Here is a 19,122-nt window from a genome sequence, read left to right on the forward strand (position 1 = left end):
TGCTTATGTGGTGCTGAGGAATCGAACCCAGGGCCTCAAGCATGCAAGGTAAGCGCTCTACCGCTGAGCCACCTTCCCAGCCCTATTTTTAACCTTTTTGTTGGTACGGGGTTTTGAAGTAAAAGACCTGACCTCGGTGCTTGTTAGGCAGCCATTCTACTATTTCAGCCACAACCCCAGCCCTTAATTTTTTTTGTTTTAATTTGGTTCTTGCCCTGGGGCTTGAACTTAGAGCCTTGGCTCTGTCCTTGAGCTTCTTTTGCTCAAGGCTAGCACTCTACAGTTTAAACCACAGCTCTACTTCTGGCTTTTTTTTTTTTTTTTTTGGTGTGTGTGTAATTTTTGAGACAAGCGTCTTATAGACATTCCTGCCCTGGCTGGATTTGAACTGTGATCCTCAGATCTCAGCCTTCTAAGTAGCTAGGATTATGGGCATGAGTCGCCAGCGCCCAGCTTTAATTTTTATTCTTTGAGACAGTGTTTTACTATGTAATCCAGGTTGACTTTTAACTTTGGAGTGCTGGGATTACAGAGGTGTGCTAGCACATCTGATTGTTTTAATTCTTGCAGTTAAGTTTAATGTATATGCAAATATGTAGAGTACATGGTATTTATTCAAGTATATATATCTATATCTATCTATCTATATATATATAAATGAAAATATGCTCTATTACCCAGGCTAATCTCCAGTTCTTGGACTCAAGTGACACATGCCTCTCATCTTAGGTTGAGATTGAGAGGATAGTGGTTTCTTCCAAGCCATCCCAGGTAATTACGTCCATTGTACTTTCCACCAGTGGAAGAAACTTGACGTAGTGACACATGCTTTTTATTCCAGTTATTACAGCCTAGGTGCATGCTGGGCAGGAAGGAAACTCTATCTCCAAAATAACTACCACACAAAAAGGGATAGCTTGCTAGAGTGACAACCTAACAAGCAGGAAGCCCCTGAGTTCAAACCCAGCACTCTAAAGAAAAAAAGTTGTTGACTTTTTAGAAGGCTATTAAACTTGAGAGCAGAGCCCTATTAGGATTTAAGGATTTACCAAATTAAAGAAAGATCTGAACAGGCAGATTAACACAGATGATATACAATGAGCATGTGGAAAGATGTGCAACATCATATATTTGCATAGTATGGAACTGTAAAATGAAAATGAGACATCACTAAACAGCTGTAACAGTGACTGACATAGAAAGCACTGGCCATACCAAAAGTTGTTAATGTTCGTGTTGTCAAACAACAGGAACTGTCATTCATTGCTGGTGGAATGTGATATGATACAGCCATTTTGAAAGACAATTTGACAGTTTCTTACAATACTTAAGAATACTCTGGCATTATTGTTGGAATAGCAGTTTTGCTTGTTGCTTCTACTTAAAAGTCTGCACATGTGTCTTATTCCAAGCATACTTGCCCAAACTGAAACAAACAATGTGCTTCAGTAGGTAAATAAACTGTGGCACATCCATATGATGGCAAAAGGCCCTTAAAAGGAAGTGAGCTGTCATTTAAAGACCTGGAGAAACGTTTTTTTTTTTTTTTGAAGTGTTTTTTTCCCCCCTTTGGTTCTAGTCCTGGGTCTTAAACTTAGGACCTGGGCACCATCCCGGAGCATTTTTACTCAAAGCTAGTGCTCTGCTGCTTGAGCCATAGCTCTACTTCTGGCCTTTTGGTGGTTAATTGGAGATAGGAGTCTCATGGACTTTCCTGCCTGGGCTGGCTTTGTACCATGATTCTCAGATCTCAGCTTCCTGAGTAGGTAGAATTACAGATGTGAACCACTAGCACCTGACCCTTTTCTACAACTGTTTTTATAGATAATAAGGAAGATGATAAAAATGCTAAAAACAAAGCCTATTACATAACATGTACAAAGCAACATGTATCTGGCAATTTTAATGTATCACTTAATGTTTCAGTAACTTTATAGCTAAGTATACAGTTGGAAATTGCTATGAAGTCGTACAGGTAAAACTGTGTCTTAAATGCTATGCAAGAGGAAAACCAACTACATTTGAAGGTTAATAAAAATTGAGCTTTTAGTTGGTCTCTAGTGACTCATCCCTGTAATCCTAGCTACTCAGGAGGCTTAAATGTGAGGATCTTGGTTCGAAGCCAGCCCAGGCAGGAAAGTCCATGAGACTATTATCTCCAATTAAGCACCAGAAAACTGAAAGTGGCATTGTGGCTTGAAGTGGTAGAGCACCAGCCTTGAGCAAACGAGCTTAGGGTCAGTACCTAGGCTCTGAGTTAAAGCCCCTTGACAGATAAAAAGGAAAAAAAAAAGAACTTTATCATGACAAATTCAGTCATCAGTTTATGATGGTTTTATATTTATCTGTCTATCTATAGTCATATAGATAGTTCATATACACGATAACACACACATATGATCTTTCCATGTAGCATATGCTGGTGTGATCTTCCCAAGTACTAGGATAACAGGCCTACCTTCCAGCTCTAGGCTTACAACAATCTTTTTTTTTTTTGCGAGTCCTGGGGCTTGAACTCAAGGCCTGGGCACTGTCCCTGAGCTTCTTTTGCTCAAGGCTCTACCACTTGAGCCACAGAGTCACTTCTGGCTTTTTCTGTTTATGTGGCACTGAGGAATCAAACCCAGGTCTTCATGTATGCTAAGCAAGTACTCTACCACTAAGCCATATTCCCAGCTCCATAATAACAATTTAAAATGCTCTTTTTGGGGAAAGTTTTAGGAAAGATTTATTTTAGTATATAATAGTTAAAGTAGGGAGAGAGAGAGGAGAGAAATAGTTCCTGCTCCCTTCCCTGTACATGACGTGTGAATTAAAGACTCAAAATAATTTATTGACTATTTTACATGTGTTGTCTCGGCAGGCCCTTGCTTGCATACTTGCTAGGCAAGCACACTATCAAATGACCCCTACTCTCCCTTTTTAGCCTTGTGAATCGTAAGCAGATATCATACCACTGATCTAGACTTTCAGTTTACATTAGTTATTTTTTATTAGGATATATTATTTGTATAATGAGCTTTTCATTGTGTATTTCCATACATGCATCCAATGAATCCTGGTCAAACTTACCCCTTAATCACTTTTCCTTGACCTGTGTTTCCTCACTCCATGGTGTGGGCCTTGAACTTGAACCTCATGTTCTCACTCTGATTTTTTTTTTTTTGTTGTTGTTCATTGATGGCTTTCCTTCACTTGAGCCATACCTCCAGTCCAGCATTTTTGCTGGTTAATTGGAGATATAATGTCTTGGACATTAATGCCTGCTGGTGAACTTTTGATCTCTTGTCTGAACCGTTTGAGTAGAGTAACTAGAATTTCAAGCATGAAGTGTACCTTACACAGCTTAATACTATAAGTAAAATTTTATTTATTTTCTGTTGGCCATGGGGCTTGAACTCAGTGCCTGGCTGCTGGTCCTGAGCTCCTTTTCTGGTGTTCTACCACTTGGAGCCACTGCTGGTTCCAGTTTTCTGGTGGTTAATTGGAAAGAAGCGTCTCATGGACTTTAATGCCTGGGCTGAGTTTGAATTGTGATTCTCAGATCTTAGCCTCCTAAATAGATACATACAAACATGAGCCACCACTGCCTGACTTGTGAGCTTTTATTGATAATTCTAGATTCATGTGCATTTGTGAAAAATGATACAGAAATTCTGAATATCCAGTTTCTCCCAATGGTAACACACTTGCAAGACTGTTACAGCTTAGGGCTAGGGATATAGGTCAGTGGTTGAGGGCTGGCCTGAATATCAGGAAACAAACATAAAATTACAAGAAAAGTGTTGAGAGTATAATGATCAAAAGATGAGATTTGCTTTCATTTTACTTGTATTCATTTTGTGTGTGTATATATATGTGTGTGTATAGTGTGCTACAGTTTTATTATATGTATTACATATTATGATATTATTGTTATATGCTTTTTTATCTACTACCACAGTCAGGCAGCAGTTCATTTCTGTAAGAGATCCCCATTTTATAACTACATATACCTACAACCGCCTCTCCCACCACTAGTCTTTTCCGTGCCTATCGTTTTTTTTTTTTTTTTTTGGTCATGGGGCTTGAACTCTGGGCCTGGGCACGGTCCCTCAGCTCTTCAGCTCAAGGCTAGCACTCTACCACTTGAGTCACAGTGCCACTTCCGGCTTTTTTCTTTTTGCTTATATGGTGCTGAGGAATCTAACCCAGGGCCTCATGCTCGCAAGGCAAGCGCTCTACCACTGAGCCACCTTCCCAGCCCCTCTGAGGGAAAATTCTTTAAAACATTTTTTTATTTTTTGATCCAAGACTGAGGCTCAGAGGCTGGGAAGGCGGCGCAGTGGTATAGTGCTTGCCTTGCATGCATGAGGCCCTGGGTTCGATTCCTCAGCACCTCATAAGCAGAAAAAACTGGAAGTGGTGCTGTGGCTCAAGTGGTAGAGCTCTAGTCTTGAGCTGAAGAGCTGAAGGACAGAGCCTAGGCCCAGAGTTCAGGCCCCACAACCGACAAAAAAAAATTAATAAGCTGGAGCTTCGTGCTGGTGGCTCATACCTGAAATCCTCCTAGCTATTCAGGAGTCTGAGATCTGAGGATTATGGTATAAAGCCAGCCCAGGCAAGAAAGTCCATGAGACTCTAATCTCCAGTAAACCATCAGAAAACTGGAAGTGGTGCTGTGGCTCAAGCTGTAGAGTGCTTGCCTTGAGCTGAAGAGCTCAGGGGCAGTGCCCTGGCCCAAAGTTCAAGCCCCACAACCAACAAAAAACATACCAAAAAACGAGTAGCTGTATATGGAAAGTATAAATAGGATTGCTGTTTAAGGCCAGCTCGGACTAAAGTGAGACCCTTTGAACAGTAACTAGAGTAGGGGCTTGAGGTGTGGCTCAATCATAGAGTGCCTGCCTAGCATACATGAAGTCCTGAATTTAAACCTAGTACTGTTCCTGCTTCCTGCCAGAAAGAAGTTCTTTCTAATGTATACTTTAGATTTTTTTTTTTTTTTTTTGTCGGTTGTGGGGCCTGAACTCTGGGCTTGGGCACTGTCCCTCAGCTCTTCAGTTCAAGGTTAACGCTCTACCACTTGAGCCACAGTGCCCCAGGGTCTCATGCATGCAAGGCAAGCATTCTACCACTGAGTTACCTTCCCAGCCCTGGGTCTTAACATATTTGGCCCAAGCAGGTCTTACACCATGATCCTTCATGGCCTCTCATATAGCTGGGATCACAGGCACCTACCAATACTGCTTGCTTAGCTTATTTACATGGAGACTAGACAACATTTGTGTTCCAGCTGGCCTCAAACCAAGATTTTTCTGGTGTCTTCTTCCTGTGTTGTTGGTATTACAAGAGTGAACCATCTTGTCTGGTTTGGGTTTTGATGACAGTACCTCAGATCTATAAACTTCTGAATCTTTGTTTGAAGCCATTTCACTTAGTTGTATGAAGAGTTTAGTGAATTGATTTTGGTTTAATTTGTGGAATTAGTTGAGCTTTATGTAGGCCACTTTCTATAAGAAAGACACCCTTGTGTTCTAGTTGGAGATACAGTACGGTAAAATATTTCTGTATTATAATGTGAGATATCTGGTTGAGGAATAGATTATTTTGGATTATTATTATTATTATTTTCGTTATTATTATTTGAACTCAGGGCCTCTCATTTTTTGCATAGCTTTTTGGCCTAAGACTTGTGCTCTACAATTGAGTCACAACTGCACTTCAGGCTTTTTTTTCAATGGAAAATTGGAGATAAGTAAGAGTCAAAAAAGTCAGAAGACTGTTTTGCCTCGGCTGGCTATAAATAGCAGTCCTGAGACTTGAGTCTCACAAGTTGCTAGATTACAGGCATGAGCCACTGGTGGCCAACTTTTGGATTGTGTTGGGTGGGAAAAAGTTATGCTGGCCATTATACTTTCAGTGAATGAGAAAGAGCTGTTCTTCGTTTCCTTCAAATGTTTTTTTGTGCGTGCGTGCGTGTGTGTGTGTGCGTGCATGTGCGTGCGTGTGCGTGTGTGTGCGCGCGTGTGTGCGCGCACTCTTCGGGAGTGTGTGTGTGTGGTGTGTGTAGTGTGTGTAGTGAGGGGTTGTACTTGTCTTTGCTCTCAACCCATTTACTACTGGATTCATACCTGCAGTCTAGCATTTCTGCCCATGCTGGCTTTGAACCTTGACCTCTAATTTTCACCTTCTCAAGTAGCTAGGATTACAAGTGTGAGCTACTAGTCAGCACTCAGATGATTAGTTCTAGACATAAATGCAATTCTCATTCTAGATTCCTTTGTCACAGGGTTTTCAACTATTTGGTAAGTCTTAAGTGTGTGGCTACTAATATCTGCTTAATTATTTTGGTGTTGCTTACTTGTAATACCATTACAAAATCTGTCTGATTTCCAATTTGATTATTTATTGTTGCACTAATTTAAAGATTTTTTTTTTAGTTTTTATATATAATTACTATAGTTGTTGGTATAGTTTTTGTGAATAAGTTACTTTGTAGCACAATTGTAAAATGTGAAATTTGTCGTAACTTTTTTCTTCAAGATAAGCATTTATATTTTTCCCTATCTGCTTTTGTCTTCAACTATAGTTGTGGTTGCATCACATGACTAAGATTATAAATGAAGATACTATGTGAGCAGTTGGGACAAGAAACAGAATTACAGTAAGCTCATCTTACTTGTAGATTTACTACATGCTTTTTCTTTGGTGGGTGTGTGGGTGTATGGGTATGTGCACAAGCACACAGGCACTGGGACTTTTACTTGGCCTGGGTTCGGTCTTTTTTAGCTTTTGCACTCAAGGTTAGTGTTCTACCATTTGAGCCACAGCTCCCCTTCCAGTTTTTGTTGGTTAAGTTATAGATAAGAGACTTCCTTGGACTTCCTGGCTTGGTTTTACTTTGAGCCATGATCTTCGCAGTAGCTGGGATTACAGTCATGGACCACTGATGCTGGGCTACATGCAGTTCTGACCAAGCGCAGTCAAAACAATTTTTAAAAAGCAAGACTTTAAAACAAATAAAAAACTTTTGCACCTGTATTATGCAGTTCTGTTAGTGTGGAGAAGCTCTTAGTCCTGTTACTTTCAGTTGTGTTTAAATAGTTGTATGACTTGGTGAGTTTTTCTCTTCCTTTAATTTCTTGAAACAAAAACACAATAGAAGTAAGTGCATTTAATTCACACGACAAAGTAGATGTAGCAGAGTTGACTGGCTGTCTTACTTTGGTAAATAATTGAAAACTTGAATGTTTAGTATGTACTTACAGAGTATTATGTATTTGGGAGTCTTTCTATTCGCAAAAATGTAGAGATGGGGACCAGACACCGTGGAATCTGAAAACTAAATGCTGTGTCTAATTTTATATTAGAGCAATGTACTATATCTGATGTATATAATAGAAGGTAAGCACTTGATAAAAAATTGTGTTCATGGGTTAGAACATTGAAGATTTGTGTGTACAAAACAGTCAAGATGAATTCATTTGTTTGGATTTATTTGTTTCCTTTTTTTGGGGGGGGGTCCAGTCGTGGGGCCTGAACTCTGGGCCTGGGCACTGTCCCTCAGCTCTTCAACTCAAGGCTAGCACTCTACCACTTGAGCCACAGCGCCACTTCCGGTTTTTTTCTTTTTGCTTATGTGGTGCTGAGGAATCGATGCAAGGCCAAGCGCTCCACCACTGAGCCACCTTCCCAGTCCCTGGATTTAATTGTTTTCTGTTTATTGGTTACATTAGTTCTACAAGGAGGGTTTTATTATGGCATTTCTACATATGTTTACAATGGATTTGGATCCATCCTATCCTCTTTGTCCTTTATCACACTCCCTCCCCTCCTTAAGACAATGTCAGCAGGTTTATTTTTGTTTTTATTTATTGTTTTGTCTTTCTCATCCTGGGGCTTGAACTCAGGGCCTGGGCACTGTCCCTGAGCTTCTTTTGCTCAAGTGGTAGGCTAGCATTCTTACCACTTGAGCCACAGTGCCACTTTGGCTTTTTCTGTTTATGTGGTACTGAGGAATTGAACCCAGGGCTTCTGCATGCCAGGCAACTTATCTACCACTAAGCCACTTTCCTAGCCCCAATTTCAGCAGGTTAAATTGCTTTGTTTTCTTTCCTCCCTTCCCTCCCTTCTTTCCTCCCTCCCTTCTTCCCTCCCTCCCTTCTTCCCTCCCTCCCTCTCTCCCTCCTCTCCTTCTCTCCTTCCCTGTCTCACTCCCTTCTTCCCTCCCTCCCTCCCTCCCCCTCCTCTCCCCTCCCTGCCCCTCTCCTTTCTCCTTGAACTCAGGGCCTGGATCTTGTTCCAGAGCTCTTTTTTTGCTCAGTCATGGGGCTTGAATTCTGAGCCTGGGCACTGTCCCTCAGCTCTTCAGCTCAAGGCTAGCTCTCTACCACTTGAGCCACAGCACGCCACTTCCGGATTTCTAGTGGTTTATTGGAGAAAAGAGTCTCACAGACTTTCCTGTCCCGGCTGGCTTTGAACCATGATCCTCAGATCTCAGCATCCTGAGTAGCTAGGATTACAGGCGTGAGCCACTGGTGCCCGACTAGAGCTTTTTTTTTGCCAATGGCTAGGGCTCTTATCACTTGTGTCATTGAGCCACCTTTTTGGTAGATTGGAGGTAAAAGTCTTCCTAGAGTTTCCTGCCCAGGTTAGTTTTGAACCACAACACTCAGATCTCGGCCTCCTGAGTAGCTAGGATTACAGGCCTCATCAAAAGTCCTTTGGTCATATTTATCCTTATTCACTGTTTTCATTAGCTGGTCCCCACTCCCATCCAAGACTTTTAGTTTCCTGTTACTTATTTTTTTTTAGTATGTAGTAATTGCACCAGTGAAATCAGGGCATGCATATATTATGCATTTTATTATGTTTTATTCAGAGCAACCCTCTGTTTTTTCCCCCATAAACAGTTTTCATTGAACTTCCATATGTCTTTTTTTTTCTTTTTTGTTGGTTGTGGAGGCTGAAATTTGGGCCTAGGTGGTGACCCTCAGTCCTTCAGCTCAAGGCTAGCACCCTACTGCTTGAACCACAGTGCTGTGTCTGGGTTTTTTCTGCTTATGTGGTGCTGAGGAATTGAACCCAGGGCCTCATGCACATGAGGCAAGCACTCTACCACTGAGCCAACTTCCCAGCCCTCTTTATGCCTTTTCAAACACAGTTGCATTATAATTTGAAGTTATTTGTCTGCCATTTTTCTTTTCCCCTCTCCTTCCCATCATCTTCCTACATAGTGCTATAGTTTAGATAATGTTTTTACATATGTATATATGTGTGTTTATATATGTATGTGTTTGTATGTAAGTTTATATACATTTTATACATTAATATGTTTGTCCTTTAGATCTAGTTTCCATATATTAGTAAAAAAATACAAGGTTAAAAATTTTCTTTCAGTACTGGGTTTGAATTTGGGCCTTAACACTTATTAATTAGGAGGACTACACACACTTATCAGACCTTTTGTTGGTTAATTTTGAGATAGGGTCTTGCTTCATGCACAGTCCGCTCTATACCGTGATTTTTCTGTTTGTGCTTTCTACATTGTTGGATGACAGATGTTTGCCACTATATCTAGCCATTGGTCTAGATGTGTCTTATAAACTCACCAGGTACAGGTGGCTCACCTCTGTAATTCTAGCTACTCAGGAGGCCTGAGGTCTGAGGATCACAGTTTAAAGCCAGCCTGGACAGGAAAGTCTGTGAGACTCTTTATCTCTAATTAACCACCAGAAAACTGGAAGTGGCTCTGTGGCTCAAAGTGGTAGAGCACTAGCCTTGAGCAAAAGAGCTCAGGGACAGTGCCCAGACCCTGAGTTCAGGCTCCATGACCAATCCCCTCAAAAGTCCTATGAACTCTTTTTTAAAGTGTGTGCATGTATGCTTGCCCAGGCTGGCATTTATGAACCCTTGATGTCAGCTTCAAAAGAAGATCCTCAGATCTCAACTTCCTGAATAGCTAGGATTATAGATACAATGCTGGTGCCTGGCTTAAAGATGCTTTTTAAGAGTAAGCCGGTGATGGTGCGTATCTGTGATCCTAGCAATCAGGAGGCTAAGGCAAAGGATCAGTATCACAATGCAGCACAGGCTATACAATCCTATGATACATAGTATGAGGCCTGGTAAAAACAATTCCAAAAAAAAAAACACAAAAACATTCTTCAAGAGTGAATCCTTTTGGGAAAACTGACTTAGAAAACTTGGTGTAAATCTGAATTGAAGCTGCGCCCCTCCCTCTTCCCCCCAGTCTTGATGCTTGAACTCTGGGCCTGGGCGCTGTCCCTCAACTCTTCAGCTCTAGGTGAGCACTCCACCACTTGAGCCACAGCATCACTTCCGATTTTCTGGTGGTTAGTTGGAGATAAGAATCTCAGGGACATTCCTGCCTGGCTTGGCTTTGAACCACAATTCTCAGATCCCAACCTCCTGAATAGCTAGGATTACAGGGGCGCCTGGCTGCTTGGTGGTTTTTGTACTACTTAATTCATATATAGCCTTGAGAGGTGCAATGTTTCTTATTTCATTACAAATCAGCAGGCTAGTGATGTAGCTCAGGGATTTCTCCAGTACTGAAAGACATGTTAAGTGCATGTTTTATTACACTGTGCATTTATTTCCCCTTTACTCTGTTTCTTTGTTCTTTTTGTTATTACTATTGTTCCAGGAGGAGCCAGAATCAAAATGAGGCAGGGGTGGGAGGAAATGGGGATGAAAGAGATGGGGGGGGGCAGGAAGAGAATGAACAGATTTCCTGTGTGTGTGCGTGCGTGTGTGTGCGCAAGCACGTGCGCTAGGGATCAAAACCAGAGCTTTGCATGTGGAAGCAAGCACTATCCCACTGAGTTAGAAATCATAACTTTTTTTCATTTAGTTAGTGTTCTTTTATTTAGTGTTCTTTTTGTTGTTGTTGTTGGTTGTGGGGTCTGAACTCTGGGCCTGGGCTCTGTCCCTTAGCTGAAGCACTCTACCACATGAGCCACAGCACCACTTCTGGCTTTTTCTGCTTATGTGGTACTGAGGAATTGAAACAGGGCCTCATGCATGCTAGGCAAGCACTCTACTACTGAGCCACCTTCCCAGCCCTTATTTTAGTGTTTTAAGAGTGAAAGAAAGTAAATATAAGAAGACAGAAAAATACAGGGAACTATAAACTGCTTTTGAAGTAACAATAATTGTCAAAATTTCTTTAATTTCTTGTCTTTCCATGTGCAGTACTAGGAATTGAACTCAGGGCCTGGCCATTGTCCTTTAGATTTTCCTCTTAAGGCTAGTGCTCTACCACTTGAGCCACAGCTCCTCTTTCTATGTTTTTGGCAGTCTAATGGACTTTTTTGCCCCAGCTGGCATTTAGCTTTCAACCTTGATCCTCAGCCTCTTCCTCCTTTTTTGGGGGGGTGGTTGGTTGGTCAAGGGGCTTGAACTCTGGCACTGTCCCTGAGCTCTTCAGCTCAAGGCTAGCATTCTACCACTTGAGTCACAATGCCACTTCGGTTTTCTGGTGGTTAATTGGAGATAAAACTCTCAACGTACTTTCCTGCCTGGGCCGGACTTGAACCTCTGTCCTCAGATCTCAGCTTCCTGAGTAGTTAGGATTATAGGCATGAGCTTGGTGCTTGGCTCAGCCTTCTGAGGATTACAGGTGTGAGCTCCAAGCTCCCTGCACTTCAAATTTCTATCCTGTGCCTTTTTAATGGGCTTAAGAAAAAAAAAAGTACTTGCCTGCTTCTGATGGCTCTCACCTGTAATCCTAGCTACTTAGGAAGCTAATTGTTGGGATCACAGCTCAGGCAGAGCAATGTTTGCAACACCCGCTTCTCAATGAAAAGCTGGACACTGCACACCATGAACATTGTGCAGACTTGTTATCTTAGCCAATTGGAAGGGTAACATAGGTTGATTTCACGCATCAGCTTATCTCAAAAATTGTGGGCAAAATGAGGGCTAGAGGTATGGCAGTAGTCAGAGTGCCTGTTTTGCAAGCTCTATGAACTAAATTCAAGACAGCCCCACTACTGCCAAAGAAATAACTAAAAAATTTTCTCTTACACATTGAATTTTTTTCCTTTTTTAAAAAAAAATTTTCATTGTAAAGATACTATATAGAGGGTTACAGTTATATGAGCAAGGTAATGAGTACACTTCCTATTGAGCATTGTTACCCCCTCCATTGTTTTCCCCCTACCATCCCTTCCCTCCCTACCTTCCCCGACGTTCTTTTTTTTTTTTTAATTGTTACACATTTAATTTAAAAAGGGTTTAACCGCCAGGCGCTGGTGGCTCACGCCTGTAATCCTAGCTACTCAGGAGGCTGAGATCTGAGGATCGCAGTTCAAAGCTAGTCCGGGCAGGAGAGACTGTGAGACTCCTATCTCCAATAAACCACCAGAAAACCGGAAGTGGCGCTGTAGCTCAAGTGGTAGAGCGCTCGCCTTGAGCTGAAGAACTGAGGGACAGTGCCCAGGCCCAGAGTTCAAGCCCCATGACCGACCCAAAAAAAAAGGTTTTTATCCTCTGTAAGATAATAAAAAACATTAAAATTACTTTAAAATCAGGTATATTTGGCCATATGTATAACTACTGGTTGAACTCATATATGAGTCTCTGAGTTCAGTCCCTCTGAAAAAGAAAAAAAAACAAAACTAAACAAAAGCATATTAATAATATTAGCAAATAAATTTAAATGTAGAACACTGAAGATGATAAACTTTAAGATCTTGATGAGTGTGTATGTGCGTGCGCACATGTGTGCCAGTACTAGGGCTTGAACTCAGAGCCTCTCGATCATGCTTGGCTTCTACCACTTTAGCCATACCTCCAGTTTGGCTTGTTTTGGTTAATTGGATATTAAAATCTGTAGGATTTGTTTGTCTGTGCTGGCTTTGAAGCTTGATCCTCAAAATATTAGCCTCCTGGGCTAGGAATGTGGCTTAGTGGTGGAGTGCTTGCCTAGCCTGCCTGAAGCTCTGGGTTTGGAAGATTCCTCAGTACCACATAAACAGAAAAGGCTGGAAGTGGCACTGTGGCCCAAGTGGTAGAGTGCTAGCTTTGAGCACAGAAAGGCTCAAGGACAGTGCCCAGGCCCTGAGTTCAAGCCCCAGGAATGGCAAAAAAAAAAAGAAGCCTCCTGAGTAGCTAAGATTACATGTATAAGTCACTGGCATCCAGCTTCTTTTTTTTTCTGTGCATGTTAGCATAATGTCCCTTTATATGTATAAATACACATAGTGAGAAATTACTCAGTAATTTCATATGCTTTTTTTTTTGGGTCCGGTCATGGGGCCTGAACTCTGGGCTTGAGCGCTGTCCCTAAGCTCTTCAGCTCAAGGCTAGTGCTCTACCACTTGAGCCACAGCGCCACTTCCGGCTTTTTTTCTTTCTGCTTATGTGGTGCTGAGGAATCGAACACAGGGCCTCGAGCATGCAAGGCAAGCGCTCTACCACTGAGCCACCTTCCCAGCCCTTCATATGCTTTTTGAATTCATTATGGAACAAAATATTGTTTATTTCTTTCTATACTACTAGGAAATTTGTTTTGGTACTTAGCTCAGATTGGTCTTGAATTTGTGATCTTCCTTTCTTTACCTCCTAGGTGCTGGAATTAGATGTTTGGTACCATTTCTGGCCTACCAGGAAAATTGAAAGCATAAAATCAGATTTTAAAATTTTGTATAAAGTTCATCAATTTTATATAAAATTCATTCCTTAATTTGATGGCTGAAGGCATGACTCAAATGGTAGAGTGCCTAAAATAGGTGAATTGACAGACAAAAAGCAAAACCTTAACTTAAAAATAACCAGTGGTTAGGTGTTGGTGGCTCATGCCTGAAATCCTAGCTATTCAGGAGGTTGAGATCTTAGGATCGTGGTTCAAAGCCAGACCAGGCAGGAAAGTCCAAGAGACTTCTTACCTAGAATTAACCACCAGAAAACTGGAAGTGGTGATGTGGATCAAGTGGTAGAGTGCTAGCCTTGAGCTGAAGACCTGAGGGACAGCGCCCAGGCCCAGAGTTCAAGACCACGACTGACAAAACAACTACTACAAATAAAACCATCAGTAGGCTCAAGTGGTAGAGCATCTGCTTAGGAAGCATGAGCCCTTGAGTTCACAATCCAATACTGCCAGAAAATAGTTTAAATAGCATGCATTTAAAAGAAAGTTTCATTAAAAATGTTAATAATAGTTTATATTTGCTTATTACACACTCTCTCCATCTCAAACTGTTGTAGAATCATGCTGTTTTATAAGAAATGCCTTCTAATAATACTTAGGCTCTGAATTAGCATTTTTTCAATTTTTTTTTCTTGTTTTGGTGCTGGGGATCGGATCTGGTGCCTCATGTATCCTAGGCAAGCTCTGTAACACTGATTCTACAACCCCAGCCTTTGTAGTTGATTTTGTGTCATGACCGAAAGATATAAACACTGCATATGCATTTAAAAAATCATTGAAAATTTTGTAGTGCTGAGATTTATGATGAAAATACTTTTTTCCTCCCTAGTGCTCTAGAAGGAAGACATCACGATGGCTACAGAAATTGGCTCTCCTCCACGTTTTTTCCATATGCCAAGGTTCCAGCATCAAGCACCTCGACAACTGTTTTATAAGCGACCTGATTTTGCACAGCAGCAAGCAATGCAGCAGCTTACCTTCGATGGGAAACGAATGAGAAAAGCTGTAAACAGAAAAACTATAGACTATAATCCGTCTGTAATTAAGTATCTGGAGGTAAGTTTAATTAACGTATTTCAGATGATCAAAGGTTGTTTTCTTTTTTCTCTTAACTATGCTGGAGAATAACTCAGAACCTTACACATGGTAATAAGAAAGTATTGTACTTGTGCCACTGCTTGAGCTATACCTGCCTCCCCTTGGACCCCTAGTCTTGGGGCTTGAACTATGGATTTTGGCACTGTCCTTGAGCTTCTTTTGCTCAAGATGAACACTCCACTGCTTGAGCCACAGTTCCACTTCTGGCTTTTTTGAGTAGTTTACTGGAGATAAGAGTCTCACCAACTTTCCTGCCTGGGCAGGTTTTGAACTGCTATCCTCAGATCTCAGCCTTCTCAGTAGCTAGGATTACAGGTGTGAGCCCCCTGTACCTGGCTTTGTATTTTGTTTTTGAGGTAGGATCTCACCAACTTTGTCCTGACTGGTCTTGGAATTTGAGGTCTCTTATACTGCCTTCTGAGTATAGGTGTCTGCCTTTATATCAGGTTTGATAGTTTCCTAACTGAAGGGGTATTAAGTATATATGTTGCTTGAATTAGTGGAATTAAGTGAATTTCAGATGAGGCTATTTAAGGAAGTGTACTTTTTATTTTTACTCTGCATATGTAATTTTCTGAAAAATTGGTATTGCAGATAACTCTGTCACTTGAGCTACACCTCCAATCCATTGCTGATTATTTTAAAGATAGAAGTAGCTGAGTGCTGGTGGCTCATGCCTGCAATCCTAGCTACTCAGGAGGCTGAGATCTGAGGATAACAGTTCAAAGCCAGTCCAGGCAGGAAAGTCTGTGAGACTCTTATCTCTAATAAACCACTAGAAAACCCGAAGTCTCACTTTCTCTGGGATGCATGGTTTGCAGCCTCCCAATTTGGTATTATTTTCTAGACAGACGTGCCACAGTCATGTGTCTAGCTTTCCTCCATTGAGATGGAGTCTTACGGACTTTTCTGCTTGGGCTAGAGTAGAGCCATGATCCTCCCAAGATGACATGCATACTGCATCCAGCTATGAATTGAAAAGGGGTTATCATGCACTTTCTATCTGGATTGGCCTTGAGCCATGTTCCTCCCATTCTCAGTCTCATCTAGGAGCCAGTGAGCACAGCTGAGACTTACTGTTTTTGAGATTAAAGTCTTGTTGTGTTGCTCAGTCTGTGCTTAACTCATGAACTTACTTTTACCTCACCTTCCTGAGTAGCTGTTAATGGAGGCAGCTCTTATTTGGCCTGTGTGAAAAACGATGAAAATCAGACTCCAGTTTAGAAAAATTGGTTGTAAAGGTTCACAGTAAATCAGAGAGGGTATTTTAATCCCTAGTCCAAGTGTAAAGGTCTTTTTAAGCTCACAGTGTATAAGAAGTCATAAAAGACTACCAACATAGCAATATTTCTGTGAGATAGTGGTGCTGGGAACATTGATTCTCCCATTTCCAAACTCCTAGTAGTAGGAAAAATTCTGTTTACTTGAGGACTGAACAACTCCTACAGTCCTATAGGATGGAAGCAGCTCAAGATGGTAAGTAATGATAAGGTACAGGGCTCTGCCTCAGATATCCTCAGTGCTGTTTCTCCCCTTGTGAGTGCTTCACTAAGGTTACTGTTAACAACCATTGGATTTGTCTGTTTTTATTACCCTAGATCCACTTTAGTTCAGGACCTATTTGCACATAGGCCTGATTAGAGTCTTGTTACACATGGCAGTCAGAAGTAAGAACAAATGAGACTTTCCTAGAAATTTTAGTTGTAAAACTAGAATAAAAAGCTAGGATATGAGAGGAATCAAGAAAGCCAAACAAGGCTGGGAATATGGCTTAGTGGTAGAGTGTTTGCCTAGCATTCACAAAGCCCTGGGTTTGATTCTTCATTACTACATAAATAGAAAAAGCCAGAAGTGGTGCTGTGGCTCAAGTAGTAGAGTGCTAGCCTTGTGCAAAATAATCTCAGGGACAGTGCCCAGGCCCTGAATTCAAGAAAAAAAAAGCAACCAAATAAGCAGGATACTGATGACTCAGGCCTGTAATCCTAGCTACTCTTGAGGCTGATATCTGAGGATCACGGTTCAAAGCCAGCTTGGGCAGGAAAGTCCCTGAGACCCTTATTCCAATTAACCAGAAAAGCAGAAGTGGCATTGTGGCTCAGAGTGGCAAAAGAGCTCAAAGGCAGCACCCAAGCTCTGAGTTCAAGCCCATGATTGACATTGCCACCCCCAAAGAAGAAATGTTTTGTACAAAAGGTTTTGAAGGAATTCAGGATGCCCGTGTACCCTCTGCCTTGTTATTAAGGTATGGTTGGTGAGTTTTTTGTATGAGTAGAGTAGAGGCTAAAAATGAAGAAGGAAATTGTAAGCAATGTTAGTAAGAAAAATAGAAGTTGTTTTTAAGAACTGGAATTAGTAGTTTTAGAAAACAGGGTTTTGAATTTCATTTTTCTCCTTTGATATACTTTACATTTCATTAATAATTTAATTTCACATTGAGTATAATAGATTGTACACTCATTAATTAATTGATTTATTTTTAACAGAACAGAATATGGCAAAGAGACCAGAGAGATATGCGGGCTATTCAGCCTGATGCAGGTTATTACAATGATGTAAGTACAAGTTATACTAGTTTAATGCCTGTTGGTTTGACAATCCTAGAAATATGTGAATGCAAGTTCAAAATGGTCTTTTCTATTTGCATTTTAATAACTATTTCCAAAAGGATACTGTAATACAACTCTGAACTGTGCATTAATTTTGTCTTAGACATTCCTTTTGATCCAATGCTAGTTAAACTTTTGGATTGAACTTTTGTCCAGAAATAGATGGAACTATGTAAGACTTTTAATAGGAAAGTTAACTTTAAACATGGCTTATTGTGAATATTTTTCATTGTATTGACTTTAGAACTAATTAATGAAGTCTGATAAAGTCTAGTACTTGATTTTTCTTACATAATACATTTTTTGTACATTATGTTTTCTTAATCTTATAATAATTTTTAAAGAAAGACATATAGTCCTAAATTTGTCTTTAGAGGTTGAAATAATTATCTTGACCTGTAGCTGGCTTCTTCTCTCTTATGTTGTCAAGATCTCTAACAATTAAATTTTTATTTTATTGTAGCTAGTCCCACCTATAGGAATGTTGAGTAACCCTATGAATGCAGTAACAACAAAATTTGTTCGGACATCAACAAATAAAGTAAAGTGTCCAGTATTTGTTGTAAGAGTAAGTATCTGTTGGGTATTTTTGTGAAGAAAATGTATCCTGAATTTGTCTGTAAATGTAAATTTGTTTTTTTTTTGTCAGTGGTGGGGCTTGAACTCAGAGTCTGGGTGCTGGCCCTGAGCTCTTTTGCTTAAAGCTAGCGCTATACCACTTTGAGCCACAACTCCACTTCCAACTTTTGAGTGATTAATAGGAGATAAGAATCTAAGGGGGACTTTCCTGCCAGGGCTGGCCTCCTGAGTAGGATTATAGGCACGAGCCACTGGCACCTGGCATAAATTCTCTTTTTTTTAAAAATTTATTTCTTTTGTGTGGGTTATGGGGCTTGAATTCATAGCCTGGGTACTAACCTTGAGCTTTTCACTCAAGTCTGGTGCTCTATCACTTTGTCACAGCTCCACTTTGGCTTTTGAGTGGTTAATTGGAGATAAAATTCTTAGGGATTTTCCTGTCCAGTTTGTTTGAAACTTAATTTTCAGCTCTCAGCCTCCTGAGTAGCAAAAGAAGCTCAGGGACAGTGCCTAAGCCCTCAGTTTAAGCCCCAGGATTGGGGGGAGGCGGGGGGGAGAAAGATCTTTGAATATTTCGTTTGAAATAATTATTGAGTGTGTGTACTTTCATGTACTTTTTTCTTTTTCTTTCTTTTTTTTTTTGGTCTGGTCGTGGGGCCTGAACTCTGGGCCTGGGCGCTGTCCCTCAGCTCTTCAGCTCAAGGCTAGCGCTCCACCACTTGAGCCACAACACCACTTCCGGCTTTTTTTCTTTTTGCTTATGTGGTGCTGAGGAATCGAACCCAGGGCCTCAGGCATGCAAGGCAAGCGCTCTACCACTGAGCCACCTTCCAGCCCTCTTTCATGTACTTTTAACAGAAAGTTAATGAACTAGAGTGCTAGTGCTTTCTGTCTATTGTGTTAATGTTTCTTTTCAGAGAAAAGATTTGATTATAAAGCTGAGCTAGCTGGGCACGGGTGGCTCATGCCTGTAATCCTAGCTATTCAGGAGGCTGAGATCTGAGGATCGCGGTTCAATGCTAGCCACGGCAGGAAAAGTTGGTGAGACTCTTATCTCCAATAAACCACCCGAAGACCAGAAGTGACTCTGGCTCAAGTGGTAGAGCTCTACCCTTGAGTTAAAGAGCTGAGGGCCAGCGCCCAGGCTCAGAGTTCAAGCCCACAACCGACCAAAAAAAAATA

General features: G+C 41.0%; 1 protein-coding gene across 3 annotated transcripts in view; it reads left to right on the forward strand.

Moving 5' to 3' along the window:
- Wdr33 (WD repeat domain 33) overlaps positions 1–19,122 on the forward strand; it is a 125,203-nt gene that overhangs the window by 37,156 nt on the left and 68,925 nt on the right. For 2 of the 3 annotated variants that reach the window (XM_013028843.1, XM_013028845.1), the window contains exons 2-5: positions 6,572–6,646; positions 14,487–14,713; positions 17,239–17,307; positions 17,825–17,929. In XM_013028843.1, the coding sequence (XP_012884297.1) occupies positions 14,510–14,713; positions 17,239–17,307; positions 17,825–17,929 (378 nt within the window). In that variant the 5' untranslated portion in view covers positions 6,572–6,646; positions 14,487–14,509. The remainder of the gene's footprint in view (positions 1–6,571; positions 6,647–14,486; positions 14,714–17,238; positions 17,308–17,824; positions 17,930–19,122) is intronic. The other variant, XM_013028844.1, reaches the window with a different exon arrangement.

The sequence above is a fragment of the Dipodomys ordii genome, unplaced genomic scaffold, assembly GCF_000151885.1.
Source record: "Dipodomys ordii isolate 6190 unplaced genomic scaffold, Dord_2.0 Scaffold114, whole genome shotgun sequence".
Classification (NCBI taxonomy): domain Eukaryota; kingdom Metazoa; phylum Chordata; class Mammalia; order Rodentia; family Heteromyidae; genus Dipodomys; species Dipodomys ordii.